General features: G+C 71.5%; 5 protein-coding genes across 5 annotated transcripts; 3 read left to right on the forward strand and 2 right to left on the reverse strand.

The window, feature by feature from the left end:
* The first annotated feature begins 392 nt into the window (after window positions 1-392).
* RNF208 (ring finger protein 208) lies at window positions 393-1331 on the forward strand. The gene has a single exon (XM_084236922.1). It carries the CDS (start codon window positions 434-436, stop codon window positions 1226-1228), a length of 795 nt encoding a protein of 264 aa, XP_084093048.1. The 5' UTR covers window positions 393-433; the 3' UTR covers window positions 1229-1331.
* Window positions 1332-2365: 1034 nt separating this feature from the next.
* On the reverse strand, window positions 2366-2911 carry LOC311172724 (ring finger protein-like; the record flags this gene model as incomplete). Its single annotated transcript, XM_084236253.1, has 1 exon — window positions 2366-2911. One exon carries the CDS (start codon window positions 2909-2911, stop codon window positions 2366-2368), a length of 546 nt encoding a protein of 181 aa, XP_084092379.1.
* Window positions 2912-3775: 864 nt separating this feature from the next.
* On the reverse strand, window positions 3776-9390 carry NDOR1 (NADPH dependent diflavin oxidoreductase 1; the record flags this gene model as incomplete). The annotated part of the gene is made up of 14 exons (XM_084236254.1): window positions 3776-4179; window positions 4261-4355; window positions 4522-4640; window positions 4715-4861; window positions 4972-5086; window positions 5229-5336; window positions 5412-5632; window positions 5713-5834; window positions 5937-6146; window positions 6226-6327; window positions 6391-6489; window positions 6880-6977; window positions 9093-9170; window positions 9256-9390. 14 exons carry the CDS (start codon window positions 9388-9390, stop codon window positions 4035-4037), a joined length of 1794 nt encoding a protein of 597 aa, XP_084092380.1. The 3' UTR covers window positions 3776-4034.
* A 225-nt stretch (window positions 9391-9615) lies between these two features.
* On the forward strand, window positions 9616-10933 carry TMEM203 (transmembrane protein 203; the record flags this gene model as incomplete). The annotated part of the gene is made up of 1 exon (XM_084237450.1): window positions 9616-10933. One exon carries the CDS (start codon window positions 9616-9618, stop codon window positions 10024-10026), a length of 411 nt encoding a protein of 136 aa, XP_084093576.1. The 3' UTR covers window positions 10027-10933.
* Window positions 10934-13778: 2845 nt separating this feature from the next.
* Window positions 13779-20069, forward strand: TPRN (taperin). Its single transcript, XM_084238118.1, has 4 exons — window positions 13779-15518; window positions 19421-19628; window positions 19719-19825; window positions 19906-20069. The coding sequence occupies exons 1-4, from the start codon at window positions 13794-13796 to the stop codon at window positions 19966-19968; spliced, it is 2103 nt and encodes a 700-aa protein (XP_084094244.1). The 5' UTR covers window positions 13779-13793; the 3' UTR covers window positions 19969-20069.
* The last annotated feature ends 158 nt before the right edge of the window (window positions 20070-20227 follow it).

The following is a 20227-nucleotide window of genomic DNA, read 5'->3' on the forward strand; positions in this document are numbered from 1 at the left end:
TTCCCTGGGCGCCCTGTCCTGGAGCCATGGGGCCCACCTAGCCCCTGCCCGCCCGGATGTCCCGGCCCGGGGCCTGCTGACTTCGGCTGCAGGGGGAGCCCCCCCCACGCCCCCTTGCCAGCGGCCGCCGGAGACCCCGGGTGAGCCCCTGGGCCAGACCTGCGGCCCGGGGCAGCCTCCCACCCCGCCCTGTCCCCGCCTCCCGCCCCCACCTCCGCCCCTCCCTCCTCCTCGGACTGGACCAGAGAAGCCACTGTGGCCACTGGGGGGACCGCTGCACCCCCAGCTCTCGCCGGCCACCCCCAGGAGTCCACGGGGCGGCCGAGGTCCCCACCAAGCCTGGCGGGACCAGGATGCTGCCCCCTTGCCTCCCCCCCGGCCCCACCCAACACCCCCACCTGCTCCCACGCCCAGTCTGACCGGAGACCACCCGATGCGGGCTGACCCCGGGCCCGAGGTGGGCAGCGGCTGGCCGGGCCTCCTCATGTCCTGCCTGAAGGGCCCCCATGTCATCCTCAAGATGGAGGCCGTGAAGATCGTCCACCCTGAGAAGTTCCCCGAGCTGCAGGCGGCCGCCCCCTGCTTCCCAGCCACACCCCGGCCCGCCCCTGCTTTGGCACCCAAGCGTGCCTGGCCCGCAGACACGGAGGTCATCGCCAACCAGGCCTGTGGGGGTGGCGTGCCAGCCCCGGAGGGGGCGCCTCGCACCCCGCCCCTGCCGCGCAGGCCCCGCAAGGGCAGCACCGAGCTGGGCTTCCCCCGCGTGGCGCCCGCGGACGAGGTCATCGTGAACCAGTACGTGATGCGGCCAGGCCCGCCGTCCGCGGGGGCTCCCCCGGTGCCGCCAGCCGCGGGCGAGCCCCTGGAGTGCCCCACCTGTGGGCACACGTACAACGCCACGCAGCGGCGGCCGCGCGTGCTGTCCTGCCTGCACTCGGTGTGCGAGCAGTGCCTGCAGATCCTCTACGAGTCCTGCCCCAAGTACAAGTTCATCTCCTGCCCCACCTGCCGCCGCGAGACCGTGCTCTTCACCGACTACGGCCTGGCCGCGCTGGCCGTCAACACATCCCTGCTGAGCCGCCTGCCCCCCGAGGCTCTGACCGCCCCGTCGGGCGGCCAGTGGGGGGGCGAACCCGAGGGCAGCTGCTACCAGACCTTCCGGCAGTACTGCGGGGCCGCCTGCACCTGCCAGGCCCGCAACCCGCTGTCCGCCTGCTCCATCATGTAGCCGCCGCTGCCGGGGCTGCCGCGCCTTCCGGGCCGCCTGCCCTGCCGCCCCCCACCCACCGCAGCTTCTGGCCCCCGCCCGCGTGGCATTGCCGCTGCAGCCAACTCTGCCATTAAAACTCTTTGCCAAAGTCCGCACCTCGTGCCCTGGACTGAAGCCCCCCGTGGCCTGCACCTAGCCGGCTCGGGCCTGGAGCTGCCAGAGGAGGGCCTGGCCTGCGGGAGCCCCCGCTGGCCCTGCGTGTGTGTGTGTGTGTGTGTGTGTGGGGGGGGGCGGGGCCCTGCTCGCGCACAGAACCCACGCACCTGCCTAGAGCGGCTGCCTGTGTGGGCAGGGCCGCAGAGCGGGCCAGGCGAGCCGGGAGGGACGTGTCCTTGGGACTGGCCCTTGGATGCGGGGGTGGCTACATGGGGGCAAATCCGTCCGCCTGGCTCCTGGGGCCACCTGACCCTCAAGGTCACGTGGGGACAGCTGGGGGCCAGTGTGAGTGGGGCTGGGGCGAGGCCGGCAGAGATGGTGGTGGGGGTGGGGACCCTGCGGCCTGCCTGGCACTCGGGCCACCTGGACGCAAGACGGGGCCTCCGCAGGGGTGGGAGGAGGCCAGCGGCGAGGATGGAGCAGGAGAACAGGGACAGAGGACTGGAGGCAGGAGCCGTGTATTGACAGACGTTTCCTGGGCCAGGCACAGCCGCCGGAGGGGCCCGGTCATGCCAGCCTTCTGTGATGGCCCCTGCCTGGGACCTGAGCCTGGGGGCATGTGGGAGTCCCTTGGGCCACCCCCTGAACATGCGCTGCGAGAACCCTCCCCTCTGCTGCCCTGACCTTCAGGGGATGTGTACTGGCCCTTGCCGGGTACGCAGGCCCTGCCCAGCCCGCCCGCCCTGGACTCGGTGCTGCCAAGGCCCGCTGTACCCGCGGCAGACGGGCCGGGCCTAGCGAGGTCGGGGTGGGCCCGGGCCTCCTGCGGTGCTGTGCTGGCTGTGGCTAGCTCCCCGGCGCCTGGTGCGCTGGTCTCTGGCAGGCTCCTGGGCGGCCCTCGGCTGGCCGTGGTCTCTCGGAGACTCGAGCTTATCGGGCTTGGGTGTTTCCGCCAGGTCCTGGCCCCAGCAAGGCAGGCCCGGGTGGTGGGTGGCCTGCTCAGTGGCCCACACGGTCCAGCAGCATGAAGAGCAGCCCCAGCAGCATGAGCGGCGTGAAGACCAGAAGCAGCCCCAGCAGCTCCAGGCCCAGCAGCCCCAGCAGGGCCAGGCGCCGGGCCCAGGGGCCCCGCTCCCGCAGGGCCCAGAGCCAGGTGCCCAGGCAGGGCGGGCAGGGCAGGAAGGGCAGGCAGCCCCGGCCCCCCATGGGCCCCACCAGGAAGCGGAACTGGTAGCGGTGCTCCAGGTAGCCCCAGGGCCCGCGGCCGCGGTGCTGGGGGGCTGGGGGTGGGGGGCGTGGGGGGCGCGGGGGCCCGTCGGCCCGCAGCAGCTCCTCCTGCAGCCGGCAGATCTCCCACTCCAGCACCGGCGTCTTCTGGCGGCACAGCGGGCAGCGCACCCGGCCCAGGTCCACGCTGGGGGCTGTGCCCAGCAGCCGCCGCAGGCAGCCCTCGCACAGGCCGTGGCCGCAGTTCAGCAGGGCCAGGCGGTGCGCGCCCAGCCCGTAGGGCTCTGTGCAGATGGGGCACTCCTCGCCCGCAGCCATTTGCTGCTGCCCTGGGCGCCCGGCCAAGGGGCAGGCAGGGGCTGTGCCCCCCAGCAGGGGGTCTCTGTCTGCTGCTCCGGGGCTCTGAGCGGCCCTGCCGTCCGCTCCTCCTTCCTCTGGCTCTTGGCGCAGCGGGTCCGAGCACTCAGGGCCCCGGGGGGCAGCGGGGAGCTGGGCCAGCCCAGGGCCGCGGGCAGCGAGGCTGTGAGCATGGGCCCCAGGGCCTGGTGCAGGGGCAGGGGCCCCAGGGCAGGAGTCCGGGAGGGCAGGTCGGGGCCCCAGAGTGGCGACCGGCGGCTGTTGCCCTGAGGAGGAACAGCGAGGTCCTCCTGGACGGTGCGGGAGCGGGCACTGACCTCACAGCGGCGCTGCCTCCTTCTGGCTCTGCGCCCCACTGGAGCCAACGTCGTGGAGCCCCAGCTCCAGGGGGCCTCCGGCCCGTGGCCACCCCACCCCACCCAGCCCGGCCAGGCAGCGCCCGGTCCGGCCGGTGTCAGGCACCGGGAGATTCCAGGTGGAGGCGGCGCTGGGACAGCTCGCCAGACTCCTCCGGCCGGATTTCAAGGACCTCCCAGGGGCGGGGAGAGTGCCGCCCGGCCCCCGCCCCACCCCGCCTGCCAGGCCGGCTCCCGGGCAGGACAGGGTCAGCTGGTCCTGCCCGGGCACCTCCAGCCCTTGCTTTCCCGCCCCTCTCCAGGCTGTCGGCCGGGTCAGGGCCCATGCAAGGGGGCAGCCGGGCACTGCCCACTGTATTAGGGGAGACACCCAAGGGCTGCGGGCAGAGGCAGCTGGGGCCACCCTGGGCACAGTACCCCCCCACCAGCGCCACGAGGGGAGCACACCAGGGCAGACAGCAGAGCCATGTTTATTGCTGGGGTTCCTGCCACTTCACACACCCATGCTTTGGGGCACAGAGTACCCCAAAACGGCTGACTGGTACCTGCTGCCCACCAGGCCGCGATGCCCAGGGCACAGGTGGAGAAAGGGCAACAGGAAGCTGAACCCAGATGGGGCGGGTCCAGGTCATCTGGTGTGCAGGGAGCTGGCTGCCCTGCTGCTGGTGGGGGGGGCCTGGGCCCGCGGGGGCAGTGGTCAGAGTGGCCAGCACCGGCTGGACGGCCCCTCAGGCCCACGTCTCGGCCTGGAAACGCAGCTTCCGCTGGAGCCCAGCAAGGTAGGCGGCCGCCTCGGGCCCGGAGAGCCCTCCCTCCTCCTGGAAGATGGACGTCAGGGCTTCCGACACACCCACGGGCATGTCCTTGGCGTTGCTGGGGGAACAGGCAAGAGGGCTCAGGGCTCAGGGTGGCCGGCACTCCCGCTGCCTCCCCCCGTGCTAGGGCTGTGCTCACCCCGCCAGGTAGAAGAAGGCGCCCTGGCCGTCCAGCAGCCGCCACACCAGGGCCCCGTGCTCCTGCAGCCGGTGCTGCACGTACACCTTCCGCTCCTGCGGGGGGGCGGGGGTCAGCACCCCAGCATTCCCGGCCAGTCCTCCCAGCCCCCAATCCTCTCTGGCCCCCCGCCCGCCCCCCAGCATCCTTCCCACGCTCCACGGCAAGCCCCCGTGCTCCCTGTGCCCCTACCCCACCCCACCCCTCTCCGGGAGCATCCACCTGCTCGCGGGAAAAGGCGGTGAACAGGCTCAGGCAGCCCCTCTCCTCCAGCTCCTTCCACTCCGTCTCCCAGTAGAAGTCCTGGTCCCGCCGGCGGCACCCGAAAAACAAGAAGTTTCCTGGGGGGACACAGGGCGGCCTGAGTCTGGCCCACGCCTGAGTGTGCAGCTCCCCTGCCTGGCCGTGCGCTCACCGGTCTGGCCCCGGGCCACGCGCTCCTGGATGGCTGCTCGGAAGGGGGCCACGCCGGTGCCAGGCCCCACCATGATCACGGGCGTGCCTGGTGTCTCAGGGAAGGCCAGGCTCCCGGGGCGCACCCACAGGGGCACCTCAACAGGTCCTGTCACGGGAAGGAGGCGCGTGAGGAAGCCTGGAGGGCCAGAACCCCGCCCAGGCCTAGCCATGTCCAGGTCAGGTCCCAGGCCACACCCTCCCCCCAGAGCCGCGCACCTCGCTCAGGGTCCAGAGACGCCAGCCAGGACGAGCAGAGGCCCCGGCGGGGTTCCCGGAGGCGGGTCCGGTACTGCACCACGGCCACGAGGATCTGCAGCCTCGAGGGGTGCACCTGCAGAGACGGCGGTAGGTGCCCCACTGGTGGCTGCCCCACCCCCACCGCCAGACCCACCAGCCCACCAGGCGCGACCCCGCGCGGGGTGGCCATCGCCTGCCGGTCAGGGTCCTGCCCTCTCCCTGACGCCGGCCCTCACCAGCTCGGAGGAGGCGATGGAGAAGGCCCTGGGTCGGATCGGGGGGATGAGGTCCAGCAGGTAGTCTGGGGGGACGGCAGCCGCCGAGTGCGGGAAGTCACAGAGCACCTGGGGAAGACGGCCTCAGGGGGCTGCCAGCCCCGCCCCTGCCCGGCCCACCTGCCCTGCCCGGCCGGGCCGCACCTCCAGGGTGGTCCTGCGGGGCCTTGTGCAGTAGCTCAGCAGCTGCTCCTGGCCCTGGGCCGAGCTGAGCTCCAGCAGCTTCTCCCGCTCTAGCTGGTGGGGGGACAGGCAGGCCAGGAGCTCGAAGAAGGAGCGGCGGGGCACGCTGGCGATGTCCAGGTACCGGGACACGAGGTGCCGCACGGAGCAGGGCTGCGGCAGCCGGGCGGGGCGGGGCACACCTGCGGCGGGGGGCGTAGCGGCAGGCCGGGGGCGGGCGAGGGCCTCCGGGCGGGGCCGTGGCAGGGCCCCCCAGGCTCACCTGGCTCCCGGGGCTGCAGGGTGAAGAGCTGGTCGGGGTCCAGGCCCAGCAGCTGGCAGAACTGCTGGACGGGGCCGGCCGCGTTCTCGGGCCGGAGCAGCACCACGTCCCCAGGTGCGAAACTGTGGGGAGCCACGGGCGGGACGGGCTCACCTCTGCCCGGAGCAGGGGGCGCGGGTGGGAGGAGGGGGCGCCCTGCCCGCCCGCCCGAGGGAGGGGCCCACCTGAGCCCAGAGCCTGCAACGTCAAACTCGATCATGCGGACGTCCTGGAAGTGGGCGGGGCCGGTCACTCTCCGATTAGCCACCATGGGCGCCGGGAAGGGCCTCAGCTCGGACGGCGGACCCGGCGGGCCTGTCGCGGCCCCATCCTGCTCCTCGGGGCTGGTCCTGGGGGCCCCCTGCAGGAGCTGCAGGCTGAAGGTGGAGGGCAGGCTGCGGGAAGGCAGGGGCAGCGTCAGGCCGTGAGGCCCGGGAGTGGCCCGAGGGAGGGCCCCGCGGCCGCAACACTCACGGGACTCCGGGAGGGATCACGCCAAGGTCGGAGGGCACGGGGTGCAGCCCCAGCACCTTCTCCCACAGGTCCTGCAGCCAGGGGTCGATGGCGGCGTCGGGGCTGTGGAGAGAGGGAGCTCAGGCGGGCCCGCGCCCCCACCCCCGCCCGGGCCCCCACACTCACCCCAGCTCATGCTGGTCGTCGGCCAGGCCCACAGGCAGCAGGGCGCTGCCCCCCAGCTGGAGCAGCCTGCGGTGCAGCTTCTTGGCCACAAAATTAAACCTGTGAAGAGTGAGCAGGCGGCTGGGTGGCTGGGGGGAGGGCAGCACCCCTCACTGCGGCCCTCCCGGGGCGCGCCTGGGGCCCGGCCGGCGCCCGCGGTGCAGGAAGCAGCCACGTCCTGCAGAACCGAGCGTCCTGCTGCCCAGGTGCTGCCCACTGTCCTTGCACAGAGGCCACCACATGCCCTGTGTGCCCCCAACCCATGCGGGGTGCCAGGACTCGAGGCTGTGGGTTCTTGGAGCTCCCCGGAAGCCAGAGCACCTGGACCCCCTTCCCATAAAAGCGGGGGAGCCCCGGCATGGCTGCCACCCCCGTGCCTGCCTCCCGCGTGGGTCCCTCGGTCAGGCCCCCCTGCCAAGCTCCATCCTGGCAGCCTGCCTGCCTGCTCACTTGGGGTAGGAGGAGTCCCCGAGGCCCAGGACGGCGAAGTCCAGCTGGCAGAGGGCGGTGGCCGGCAGGCTCTTCCGGAATATGAACCTCCAAAAGCGCTGGAGGAGCAGCCCAATTAGTGCCCGCCTGCAGGGCATTCCCCACCCCCCACCGCTCCCTTCTCAGTCCGGCTGCCCCTCTGGTCCTTGTCCACCCACTCGGTGGAACTTCCTCCGCCAGGAACAGCTCTGGGGGCCCCGGACTCATGCCCGCCCACACGTTCTGCTGCCCAGCGTGTTGGCCAGGAGCTCCCCGTCCCCCTCCAGGGCTCCTTCGCCTCCACAGCGTTCCTGGCTGGCCCTTCGAGGGGGCCGTGTCCAGACCCAGAGATCCCGAGAACCCCACGGACACGTCAGGACCAACACGGCGGACTCTGGTGCGCCCCATCCTGACCTCATGCCCTGCCTTTGGCTGCCCACTTCGCTGGGGGCCCCTGGGGGAGGCCTCAGGCCCAGCCAGCCCTGGATCTCTCAAGCACACACCGGAGGGGCCTCGCTGGGCAGCAGGAAGCAGGCCTGGAGCTGGACGTGAGGGCGCTGACCACCGGCTCTGCACGGGAACCCCACTCTCCGGCTCCAGGCCCGCCCTTCTCTGTGGACACCAACTTGGCCTGGGCAGCTCCCAAGCCCGCGGGTCCACCTATCAGGTCTTTCCCTCCACGTGGGGTGGCTCCTGGTGGCCTTTTGTGTTTCAGGTGGCGGAAAACAAGTTGCGACCTGTCACCCAGCAGGTCTCACAGTAGGGGACAAGGCAGGATCTTTCCCAGCAGCCCTTGGTTTCCAAAGAGAGGCCCCCCGCCCCCGCCAGGGTGCATGCCGACCAGTGTGCTCAGGGGGCCAGTCCAGAGGCAGCTGGAGTCACACCCCCACCCCCACCACGTTCCTGTTCTGCAGCCGAGGCGCCTACTGTGGTTAGGGAGGCCCCGACCCCTCCTCGGGGCTCTTCCCTGCCTCCTACCCTGCTTCCACCACAGCTCAAGCTGCCACTTTCAAAGTGGAGTAAGCACCGCACCGGCCAGCCCTCCCCTCCTGCCTTCTGCTTTGCCTCACCTGGCCCCGCATCTTCAGTCTCTCCCCCACCAGCATTAAATGGGGCCCAGGCCCCACCCAGAGTCCGCACATAGCCAGAGCCTTTCCAAAGCTGTCACTTCTGCTCACCCTGGATGCCTGTGACCGCCCCTCGCCATAGGACGCCTCCCTCCCCCCACACTGGGGCCGCTGGGTGGCCTCTCCCTGCAGCCCTCCCGGGCCCCTTGTCCAGGGCAGCCCGTTGAGGGGGAAGAGGTGCTTCTTCCTGAGCGGCTGTGTTGGCCACTCCGGCCTCGACCTCCACCCGGGGCCGTCGTGGAGCTCTGGCCCACAGGCCATCGGAGCACCTGAGCCCCAATCCCCGTCTCTCTCATGTTTGAGGTGTCTGAGCCCGTGTCCTATAAATCCCGCCTTCTTAACATCTCGGAGATGTGCTTTCTTCTCCCTGCCCCCGGCGGATGGCAGCTCTGCCAGGACACACCCAGAGCTTCACGCTGCTCGCTGAGGGTTCCTTGGGGTCAGGCCTGCCTTCCTGCCACTCTTCCCACCCCACCTGATGACCAGCTGTTCCAGCCTGAGCTGGCCAGCTCTTCCCGCAAGTGAGGCCATTTTTCTTGCTGTTCTGCACAGACCCCCCCCCCCACCTTTCCTGGCACCTGGTCAGCCTCCTTGTCCTTCTGGACTCAGCCTGCACGCTGTTCTTCCAGAAAGCTCTCCTTGGAAGCCCAGGTTGGGCTGGACAGCCCTGTCAACGCTCCCGAGGCACCTGGGCTGTCCCCTTGCAGCGCCTCCTTCTGGCACTGCAACTGCCTCTCCAGCTCGTGGCTTCTACGGCACTGGGCGGGCGGACAGAAGTGTGCGTGTGCGTGTGCGCTCACACTGGGTTGGAACAGAGGGGCGCTGCAGGATGGCCTGAGGGCTGGCCCCTGCGGGCCAAGCCACACTGAAATGGCCACTCGGGCCAGATTCACACACAGCCTTGGAGAAACACAGGTCAAGGCGGGGAACAAAGCTCTCTGGTGGCCTCTGCAAGTTTATTGAGGGGGGCAGCCAGGGTCCCGGGGCGGCTCGGCGGGCTTCTGGCTCGGCCGGCAGCAGGGAGGGGCCGGGGCCCTGCGCCTGGGGCAGCGCGCCCGCCCGCCCTACCTGCATGTTGTCAGGAGGGTCTCCTTGGCCTGTGGTTGCACAAACGAATATCACCAGGGGCTCGTGAACCAGATTCGCCTCAAGGGAGAGACGCAGGAGTCAGGCCCGGGCAGCAGCGACCGCCCCGCCCCGCCGCCGCCCGCCCGAGCCCCGGAGGCCTCACCAGCGGGTAGGCGTCCAGGGCCTGCACCCGGCAGCCGAGGCGGCGGCGCCGGGCCCCGCGGCCCAGCCGCTCCGCCGCATCCTGCGCCGTGCCCGTCTGGCTGCCGAAGAGCACCAGCAGCCGCGCGCGCGGCATCGGCCCGGCCACCCCGGCCGCCCGGCGCGCCGCTTCCGGCCCCGCTTCCGGCTTCCGGCGCCGGCCGGAAGTGACGCCCTCGGGCCGCGCCCGGGGGCATGGCGGCCGAGCGCGGCGGGCGTCCGCGGGCGGCCAGTGCGGGGGGCCGGGCCGGGGCCGGCGGGGCGGCGGCGCGCCGGGGGCGGGGGCCGGGGCGGCGGGCGGGGCCCGCGCGCGGCCGGCGCGATGCTCTTCTCGCTGCGGGAGCTGGTGCAGTGGCTGGGCTTCGCCACCTTCGAGGTGTTCGTGCACCTGCTGGCGCTGCTGGTGTTCTCCGTGCTGCTGGCGCTGCGCGTGGACGGCCTGGCCCCCGGCCTCACCTGGTGGAACGTGTTCGTGCCCTTCTTCGCCGCTGACGGGCTCAGCACCTACTTCACCACCATCGTGTCGGTGCGCCTCTTCCAGGACGGGGAGAAGCGGCTGGCGGTGCTGCGCCTCTTCTGGGTCCTCACGGTTCTCAGCCTCAAGTTCGTCTTCGAGATGCTGCTGTGCCAGAAGCTGGTGGAGCAGACTCGGGAGCTCTGGTTCGGGCTGATCACGTCCCCGGTCTTCATCCTCCTGCAGCTGCTCATGATCCGCGCCTGCCGGGTCAACTAGCCCCGCGCCGGGCCGCAGGCGGGGGTCGGGGAGGCTGACGGCCCGCCCGCGCGCGGTCTCGCTTCCACCGCGCCGGAGGAGACGTCTGGGCCCGAAAGCCCCGCCAGCCGTGCCCCGCGGAGCGCCGGGTTTTCTCCAGCCAGGCATGTCTGATTTCCTCAGCAGGGCTGCAAGAGCAGCCTGACCCCCAGACTGTGCTTGTGCTTGGAGCAGCTAACCCTGAACCCAGAGCTTGAGGAGGGCCCCAGGCCAACGCCCCTGAACTCCTTTGACAACTGAAAACTGTGGAGAAGAGAAGTGGCCCCATGGGCCCAGGGTGTATTTGTGGATACTGGGAAAGTCCTCTCGTGAGAAGGCTTTAGAGCTGCACTCGGGAATGTCCTCTGGCCAGCAGCTGACCTACGAGCTCTTTGCCCCATCCATCCATCTAGCAAGTCTTCCTTAGATGCTTGAGCTCTAAAAAGTTGGCGAAAACCAGCTTGTCGCGCGCACCCCTCCCAGCCACTAGGGAGGGTGGTCCTTTCTTCACCCCACCCCAGCAGACAGCAGTGTGTTGGATAAGCTCCACTGGGACCCTGTCCAGAGGCCTGCTGCCTGTGGAAGGAACTTTGCTGTCAAGGCACTTGCTTGGCTTGCTGTGTCTCGACTGCCCTCCCACCCTGCGGCCGCCACTGTTTGCGCACCTCGGACAGGTTGAGGCCCTGAAGGCAGAGAGGAGCAGGCGCTCTGATGTCCGCAGGCATCGAGACCCACCAGTGGGAGTCTGCGGATGGCCTGGGCCCACACCTGTGGACCTGAGTGTGGTCCGCAAATGGATGTTAGTCAGGTGCCAAACAAGAACATTTGCTGAGATGAAAATAAAATAAGAGAATGTTTTGCTGAAATGTGGTGTTTGTCTGAGCTGTGAATAAGATGAATGTCCAAACCCCCGCCGTCATGTGTCGCTGGTGATGCTAAGTTTGTAGGGGGCTGGAACCAGCCAGAGTTTCTTGGGTAGATTTGAGGGGAACGGATGTTCCCTGGGAGGATACTGTCTCTCGCTCTGGGAGGCCTGTCAGGGCGTGTCAAGGACCCCGAACAGTTGGGGTGTCTGGCCCTCACGCTAGTATGTGGTCTCTGGGCTGTGCCCACTTTCCAGGGCAGGGTCAGCACATCTGGCCTGAGTCTGCTCTTATGTGCCTATCAGCTGGGAGTGCATGTGCCTTCAGTGTACCCGTCTGTCCTGGCACCACTGGCCTGTGGTTGGCTTGGTCTCTGTGTGCTTGGGTGGGGGTGTGAGGGATGTTCCGAGCATTCTGGGTGTCTACCAGCTGCCAGGAGCCATGCCGCTCTAGACTTTGCCAAGCCTTCTGAGCGAAGAAGCTGCCCGTGGGGACCAGTGGGCTACAATACTTACTGTCTGCCCATTGCAGGTTTGCAGACCCTTGCTCCAGTGAAGCAGCTTTGTGACCCTCACCTGGGATACATGCTTGGACCGCAGGCTGGTAGGGCTGCCCCCCAGCGGCAGGACTGCCCCCTTCCCAGGACTGGCCTAACCTGAGTCAGAGCCGGCTACCAGCTCATCCGTGGGGCGGCGTTCCTCCTTAGGTTATGTGTTTTGTTACCCATTTAATTCTGGCTGTCGGTGGTCAAGCAGTCTTGAGACTGAGAAGGGCTGGTGTGCCGCTGGGGGGGTAATTGGAGGAGAGTGCAGAGGACCAGGACATCAGCCTGCTGGGAGCTGGAGTCTGTCTGCTTGCGCTTGAGCAAGCGCAGGAGGGAGGCAGTGGCAGGTGGGGGCGGCTGCAGGCTGCTGTGGGACCTGGAGGCAGAGGGGCACCCAGGAGGACACCTGCCCCGCCTCAGCGGGAGCCCGGCCCTCGTGGGGCGAGCAGGTGGGGGCGTCGCGCCTCCACTGGGCACCTCTGACCATGGGGCAGCCGAGGAGAGGAGGAGGCATCTGTGGCTGGGGGCCGCTGTGCCCGAGGGAGTGGCGGGCCCTCGCAGCCCTGGTGGCATGGGGGCCAGGTGTGCCCAGAGTCAGCGGCGGCCGCGAACAGCCTGGGGATGGAACAGATGGGGACGTGGCGAGTCCACAGGCAGACACCGGGGGCCGGGCCTCGCCCTGGCGCGGCCCTGCTCTCCGCTGGCAGCCCTGGGGCCACTCGTGTGCGGGGAAGGGGACCACGGGGTGCGGTGAGCCCCGAACAGCACGGCGCCGAGTCGGTTCCGGAGCGGCCAGGCCGCGACCCCCGGCGTCGAGGGGGGCTGCAGGGTCGGCCTGGGGTCGGGCGGGAGCGAGGGGCCAGGCGGGTGGGGGCAGCAGGCTCAGCCTCCGGGTCCTGTGGCTCCGGCTCGACGGGGAAGGCCCTGGCCCGGCCCAGGTCACCGGCGCTGCGGGGCCCCGGGGTCAGGCGGGGGCTGCCCCCCGCCCGGGCGCCGCGGACCCAGGGCGCAGGGGCGGAAGCGGGGCCGCCAATGAGCGCGCGAGGCGTGGGGGCGGGGCCGCCCCCGTGACGGCTGGGCCTGGAGCCGCGCGGGAAGGGCGCCGTCCGCCGCGCCGCGGCCCCGCTTCCGCCCTCGGCGGGCCGCCCCCACGGCGCGGAGTGGGCGTGGCCTAACGGGCCTCCCCCGTCGGGGCGGGCCTCGGCCTCGGCCAAGGGCGGTGGCGGGGCGGGGCCGAAAGGGTCTCCCCCCCCATGGGGGCGGAGGGGCGTGGCCGAAGGGCCTCCCCCAATGGGCAGTGGCGGAGGCGTGGCCTAAGGGTCTCCCCCCAATAGGCGGTGGTGGGGCGTGGCCGAAGGGCCTCCCCCCCCAATGGGGGCGGCGGGGCGGGGCCGGAAGGGCCTCCCCCAATGGGCAGTGGCGGGGGCGTGGCCGAAGGGCCTCCCCCATGGGGGCGGCGAGGCGGGGCCGAAGGGCCTCCCCCAATGGGGGCGGAGGGGCGGGGCCGAAGGGCCTCCCCCCCAATGGGCAGTGGCGGGGGCGGGGCCGAAGGGCCTCCCCCAATGGGCAGTGGCGGGGGCGTGGTCGAAGGGCCTCCCCCAATGGGGGCGACGGGGCGGGGCCGAAGGGCCTCCCCCAATGGGGGCGGCGGGGCGTGGCCGAAGGGCCTCCCCCAATGGGGGCGGAGGGGCGGGGCCGAAGGGCCTCCCCCAATGGGCAGTGGCGGGGGCGTGGTCGAAGGGCCTCCCCCAATGGGGGCGACGGGGCGGGGCCGAAGGGCCTCCCCCAATGGGGGCGGCGGGGCGTGGCCGAAGGGCCTCCCCCAATGGGGGCGGAGGGGCGGGGCCGAAGGGCCTCCCCCAATGGGCAGTGGCGGGGGCGTGGCCGAAGGGCCTCCCCCAATGGGCAGTGGCGGGGGCGTGGCCGAAGGGCCTCCCCCAATGGGCAGTGACGGGGGCGTGGCCGAAGGGCCTCCCCCAATGGGCAGTGGCGGGGACGGGGCCGAAGGGCCTCCCCCAATGGGGGCGGCGGGGCGGGGCCGGAAGGGCCTCCCCCAATGGGGGCGGCGGGGCGGGGCCGAAGGGCCTTCCCCAATGGGGGCGGCGGGGCGGGGCCGAAGGGCCTCCCCCAATGGCGGCGGCGGGGCGGGGCCGGAAGGGCCTCCCCCAATGGGCAGTGGCGGGGGCGTGGCCGAGGGGCCTCCCCCAATGGGCAGTGGCGGGGGCGTGGCCGAGGGGCCTCCCCCAATGGGGGCGGCGGGGCGGGGCCGCGCGAAGGCGGGCGGCGGGCGGCGGCCGGGCAGTTCCCGGCGCGCGCTGGCCCCGGCGGCGGCGGCTCGGACCATGGCGGGCCTGGGGCGGCCGGGCCCGGGGCCGCGGCCCGCGCTGCCCGCCTGGAAGCGGGAGGTGCTGGAGCGGAAGCGGGCCAAGCGGGCGGCCCTGGGCGCGGGCGGCGAGGCGGCGGCGCCGGAGCGGCGGGCGCTGGCGGACGGCCCGGGCCCGCTGCGCGAGAACCCGTTCGTGCGGCTGGAGGCGGAGCGGCGGCGCGGGGCGCGGCGGGGCGCGGGCGCGGGCGCGGGCGCGGGCGCGGCGGGGCCGCCGCCGCCGGAGCTGTTCCGCCGCGTGCCGGGCGTGCGCACCATCCGCGCCGACAACATCCTCATCATCGAGTCCGCGCCCGGCTTCGCGCCCGGCCCCGGCCCCGGCCCCGGCCCCGGCCCCGGCCCGCCGCCCGCCGCCCGCGTCCGCGCCGCCGAGGTGCTGGTGCTCGAGGCGCCGCCGCCCGGCCGCGTCAGCCGCCTGCTGCAGAAGTTCGACCCGCCGGCCGCGCCGCGCCCCCGCGGGAGCCCGGAGCGCGGCCGCCCCCCGCCGCCCGCCGGCCCCGGCCCCGGCCCCGGCCCCGGCCCCGCCGGCGCGCGCGCGGCCGGCCCCGACCCGGAGCGCCGCGGTGCGGGGCCGGGCGCGCGGCGCGGCGCCTTCCTGCAGAAGACGGGCAGCAACTCCTTCACCGTCCACCCCCGCGGCCTGCCCCCCGACGGGCCCGCCGCCCCGGCCGGCGCTGCCAACGGCCCCGCGGACGCCGCGCCCGGCCCGGCCCAGTGGAAGCCAAAGGTGGAGTCGGGGGCGCCCCCTCTCCGCCCGCCCCCCAGCCCCCGGACCCCCGGTGCCACTCCAGCCGCGCCCGGCCCTGCCAGTGCCACTCCCGGCCAGCGCCGGGGCGTCTCCGCGGCCACCAGCGCCAACGACTCCTTCGAGATCCGGCCGGCCGCCAAGCCCGACCTGGACGCCATCCCTGCCGGGGACCTGCAGGCCCGGGCCTTGGCCAGCCTCCGCGCGAACTCCAGAAACTCCTTCTTGTTCGTCCCCAAGAGCAAGACTGCCCCGGCCCCCCCTCCCCAGCGGAGCCCTTCCGAGGGGCTGCCCGAGGAGCAGGCGGGCTGGGCCTCCCGGCACCGGCAGGGAGAAGGCCGGCGGGTGCCTGCAGCGGACGGCTCGCCTGCCCCCCGGAGGAGTGTTTTGGGGGCTGAGGAGGGGGCCGGCCCCAGGCCCGCTGCTGCCCTCCTGGACCAGGCTGTTAGGTGGCCGAGGCCATCCTCGCCACCCCCATCCCCCAGGGCTGCTTCTGAAGCAGAAACTGCCCCGGGCTCTGGGGTTCGTGGCTTGACAAAGAATGGTGGGGAGCCTGGGAGGCCAGGACTGCCCATCACCTTCATTGATGAAGTGGACTCAGAGGATGAGGCCCCCCAAGAAGCCAAACTGCCCTGTTCGGGGGTCAGTGCCCCTCCCCAGTACCATCCCCACCCCACTGGACCTGGGCACCCGGCGGAGCTCCTGCGCAGAGGCGGCCACACCTTCGTGGTGGTGCCCAAGAGGAAGCCAGGGCCCCTGCAGGCGAATGGGGAGGCCAGGCCAGAGGGTGCTGAGGCGGAGCAGGTGGGCAGCCTCCCGGAGCCCCCGGCTGCCCCACTGAAGAAGCGCTACCCCGCTGCGCACGAGATCGAAGTGATAGGCGGCTACCTCGCCCCGCAGAGGTCCTGCCTCAGCAAAGCTGGCGCCTCGCGGAAGAAGGTCAGAGACCAGGCATGGTGGTGGTGGGGGTCAGCGGGGGCCACTGCTGCCCTGGAGGGGGTGCTGAGTGGGAGGAGTACCTGCCCTGGCCCGGGAGCACTGGCCTGCTGCTCTGCCCCGCGCCTGCCCATCCTCCCAGCCCAGCACTGGGCCTGTTCTCTGTGGACAGTCCTGGGGGAAGGGCCCTGGGTCCCTCGATGGCCCAGGAGGAGACAGCCCGGCCTGGCCTCCTGGACCTCCAGTCGGGCTGGCGAAAGGCCCTGCGCTAGAGAGAGCGGGGCTAAGGCTTTGGGGTCTGTGCTGTCTGCTGGCCTGGGCACAGCCCTGGCAGCCTCTGGGGGCTCCCCGGGGCGTGTTGGCCCAGGCTCCACAGGACCCGGTGGTGTGTGTACGGGGCTCAGGGTTCGTGCCAGCTCTGGCCTGAGCCTCAGGGGTGGTGATGACGACCCCCTTGTCGGGGAGGAGGCGCTCAGGCAGAGACACCCAGATTCAGGGCTTAGGAGCCCCAACCCCTTGCCCAGTGGCCTGGAACCCTCTGACCCAGAGACACGTTCCTCACATTCTTCCTGCTGCTCCAGTGCGGGGTCCAGCCCCGGGGCAGATTCCAAGGGCAGCTGGCAGCACCCCACCTGCCCTGCCCAGAACCCGGAACCCAGACCGCTGGGGTCTGGCTCATCCCTGAGGCCCCACCCCTCTTCAGGGGACCTGGACCCTGTCTGTCGCTGCCCCACGGCTGCTTTTGATCTGCCTCCCCCCCACTTCCTGCCTGGATGGCCTTGGCCGCACCCTGTGTCATCCTCTCCTCCTGGGTGAGGCCTCAGGCTCCCAACAGCCCCACCTGCCCAGTCAGGCCTTCACGCCCAGCCCCCTGCTCTGCTCTAGCTGGCCCTGCCTCGCCTCGCCTGCCTCGGTGCCGGGGCCCGTCTTGCCTGAGTGTGGTCGCACGGCTCCTGCCATCACCGGCCCCTCCCCTGGCCCCCCGTCTTGCTTCCTGACACTCGGCCCTGCCGCCCTGGGAGGTGGTCCTAGAAGCAGGGGTGGTGGCAGCGCCATCACAGACAGGGAATGGCTCGCGGCCACACCCCGGCCTGGCTTCCTTTGCCGCCAGCCTGCCTTTTCCTGGGACCGGACGTCCGCTTCCGAGCCCGGTCTCCTGCCCCAGCAGGGCAGGGCTGTAGCTGGCACTGTGGCCGGCCGGGGTGGGAAGGCAGGGCCGGTGGGACAGGTGGTGGTGATGGGAGAAGCTGGCCGGCCGTGCGTGGTGCGGGGCTGGACCCGCTTGGCCAGTCTCCGTGCCAGCCGAGGGGTTGGGGGTCCAGATGGCTGAGATCAGGCCTGGCCGAGCAGTCGACGGGGCACTGCCAGGGCAGCAGGCCAGCCAGCTGCCCTGCCCTGATGGAGCCCGGATGCGCGTGGGGGCAGGCGTGGGGCTGCCCAGGTCTTCAGCGTGGATGGCCTGTTGGGGCCGGCCCTGCCTGCTGCCCCTCCCCTGGCAGCCCTCCTGCCTGACCCTCCGGGCCTCACCCCGGCCTCTGCTTTGGGTGGCTGTCCTGCCGTCCCGGCCCCACAGGGCTGAGGTGGGCTGGTGGCCAGTGGGACCCTGGGGCCCAGTGCTCACTTGACCCTGGCTGGCCGGCGGGGGGCGGCACTGGCGCCTCTTCCCCGGGATGGGCGGCTGGCCGGAGAGGCGTCCGGGGGCCTGCTGGCCAGATGCGCCGTGCTGTGCCTGGGCCAGATTTGAGGATAAGGGCCCTCCTGGCCAGCCAGGTGCCCAGCCGGCCTGCCCGGCAGGCACAGGACCCTACTTAGCCCTTCTCAGAATCCGCACGCGTTCCCTTCCCGCCTCCCCTCCCAGCCCGGGACTACTGTGGGTGTTCTGGCCGCACCCCGCTCGGGCTGGTGGCCCCAGGCTGTCGTGGGTGGGCTGGCCAGCTGGCCAGCTGCTCTCCACACCCCGGGGCCTTCCCCCTCGGTGAGGTGCCACCTGCCTGGCTCCTCCTCCCTCCCCTTTGCCCTCGGCCTCCTCCCTGCTGGTCCTTGCCTCAGTTCCAGCATCCCTGGGGCGCGACCCTCCCCACACCCTGTGCCTCTGCTCGCACCTGCGGTGCACGCCAGCACCCCAACTTTGCTGGCCTAGTCACCTCAGCCTCAGCTGTGCTGACCCGGGGCCCTGGGGGTTAGGAGGATGCTCCCGGGGTCCCCACAGGGAACCCCCAACTGGTTCTTCTGGAGCTGAGGCCCCAGGAGCAGGCCTGGACCTTGGCGCCCAGCTCTGCCGGGAAGGCCTGTCTCCGGCTGATCTGGAGCGGGGGCGGGGCCGCACCTGGGCAGGTGGGGGATGGGCGCAGCAGGTGTGTGCCGGGGAGCAGGGGCAGGCTGGACTGGTGCGGCTGGGTGCGTGCGGCCGGGCAGAGGGCTGAGCGAGCTGGGAGTCCTGCGCGGCGGGCAAAGTCCTCAGGATGGCCAGGTGGGGCCTGTGCTGGCTCCTGCCACACCCTCCCGCCCTTCCTGTCTGCGGGGTGGGGAGCCAGTCCCCCAGCAGCAGGAGTCACGAGGTGCTGGTGGGGGGCAGCCCCGTAGGGAGTGGGGCCCCAGCTGGGCGCAGACAGGCCTGTGAGTGCCGCCCCGCCCCCCCAGGCCAGGGCCTGGTCATGTGGACTAATGAGGGCAGCTAATCCACTGGCAACCAGTGTCCTGGGTCTGCGGCCCCGGGGGGATGGGCCCGCGGGGGGATGGGCCCTGGGGGGGGGGGCGCGGCTGCTTGTGACGGTGCCTTGTCCCTGGGAGTCCGGGGCAAGACCGGACCCCTGGAGGTAGCCCGTCCTGCCCGGGGCCCCTCCTGGACGTGCCGCAGTCAGCCGGATCCCCACTGCTCACCTGCTGCTGGGACCAGCCTGCTGCCCAGCTGGTGTGGATGTGCGTGCCCCGCAGACGGGGCGCCCGGGGGCTGGCGGACTGGAACGTGGGTCTGTCCCCAGCAGGCCTCTCCGGAACCCCCCACCCCACCCCCCAGCACCAGACCCTGCTGCTGCCTGCCCCGCCCTGTCCCACCATCCCAGGCCTCATCTCTAGTGGGGGGGGGGGCAGCTCCCGCCTCTCGGAGGAGGAACCCGAGCCGCCTGCTGGTGTCCTGTGCCCAGAGTTTAATATTTCGAGCAGCAGCAGTGGCGGTGGCAGCGCCAGCGCCCCACCTGCCGCGCGTGGGGCCATATTCATTACCCGCTGGAGGGTGAGCTCTGCGGGCCTGGGGACCGGCTTCAGGGCTGTGCAGCTCAGTTCCGGAAGGCGCGCCTCCTGCCTCCTGCCAGGCGTCCGCGGCCCTGACTGGGGCGAGGAGCAGGCGGGTGAGGTTGTGCTGGGTGGCGGGGGTGGCTGGTGCCCCAGGTAGGCCCCGTCAAGTCGGCGTGGTACAGCAGAGTGGGGTGATGGCACTGGGGGCCACCTTCCTGGGGCCGGGGGCTGTAGCGTATGCGGTGGCCTTGGGTGGAACAGCCTTCGCAGCCTCGGGGCCCACGCTCGCAGGGGTGGGCAGGATGGCGGGGTGCCCAGGGAGCTGGACACAAGCCCCGTCCTGGGCCTGCCCTGCAGTGGGAGACTCACCTGGTGCGGTGTGCTCCCGAGGTGGCCGTCCCTGATCCTGGGAGTGGCCATGGACACTCTGGGCAACCCCTCAGCTTTGGGCTCTGGTTCCTTAAGGGGTGGGTGCCTGGGGTGCTGACCTAGGTTGGCCGTGGGCGGGATTCAACCCTGCCGGGGTCTGTGTGGCCGGGCCTGCGGGGTCTAGGCAGAGGGGGTTCGGGGGGGCAGCCTCCCAAGCTCCAAAGGGCCGCCCGTGGGAGTGGTCTCTGCCAGGCTAGGTCTGGCTGGCCCCTAGCTTAGCCTTGCCGACACCCCGCCCCCAGATGAAGATCTCTTTCAACGACAAGAGCCTGCAGACCACCTTCGAGTACCCTTCTGAGCGCTCCCTGGTGCAGGAGGAGGGAGCAGGGGATCTGGAGGAGGATGATGATGGTTCTGGCTCTGAGGGGGCCGCGGAGAATCCCTTCGAGCTCTTCTTGCCCCGAGCCACATTCGTGAGCGACAGCCCCCGGCAGCCAGACAGCAGCTCATGTGAGTGCCCGCCGTGGCGGAGGCCGGGGGGGATGTGCCTAGAATGCGGTCCGGGCCACACATCCACTTGTCTGTACCCCTGGCCCGCAGGCCTGTCCAGCTACACTCCCAAGCACGCCATGGCCTTCAGCCAGTGGCAGGAGCAGACGCGGGCACTGCCACTGATCGAGGCTGAGCCCCCACCCGCGGAGGTCATGGTGAGCCAGAGGGGCGCCGGGCGGGCGGGGCTGGGGAGCCTGGCTGTGCCCCTGGGCTGCATTAGTGCTCCCTCTCTCAGCTCACCCCGGCCGGCCAGAATGACCTCTCGGACTTCCGCAGTGAGCCAGCCCTCTACTTCTGACCCCTGACCTGCCCGGAAGGCTGGACTTCCCCCACCTCGCTGCGCCCTCCTGTTTCCCTCCCTGGGCATTCTGCGCTCCCTCCCAGGGCCTTGCCTGAGACTGCTGCCTATGGAGCAGGTGGTGTGTGGCCAGTGCTGCTGGGCATGGGCTGGCCTGGCTTCGTCCTCAGCAGGACCCAGTGCCCCCCACCCCCACACGCCCTGTAACAAGTGGAGGCCACCCTGTCTCTGACAACTCAATAAACAGCATTGGACGAGG

This window comes from Talpa europaea (genome assembly GCF_964194135.1).
Source record: "Talpa europaea genome assembly, chromosome: 7".
NCBI lineage: Eukaryota > Metazoa > Chordata > Mammalia > Eulipotyphla > Talpidae > Talpa > Talpa europaea.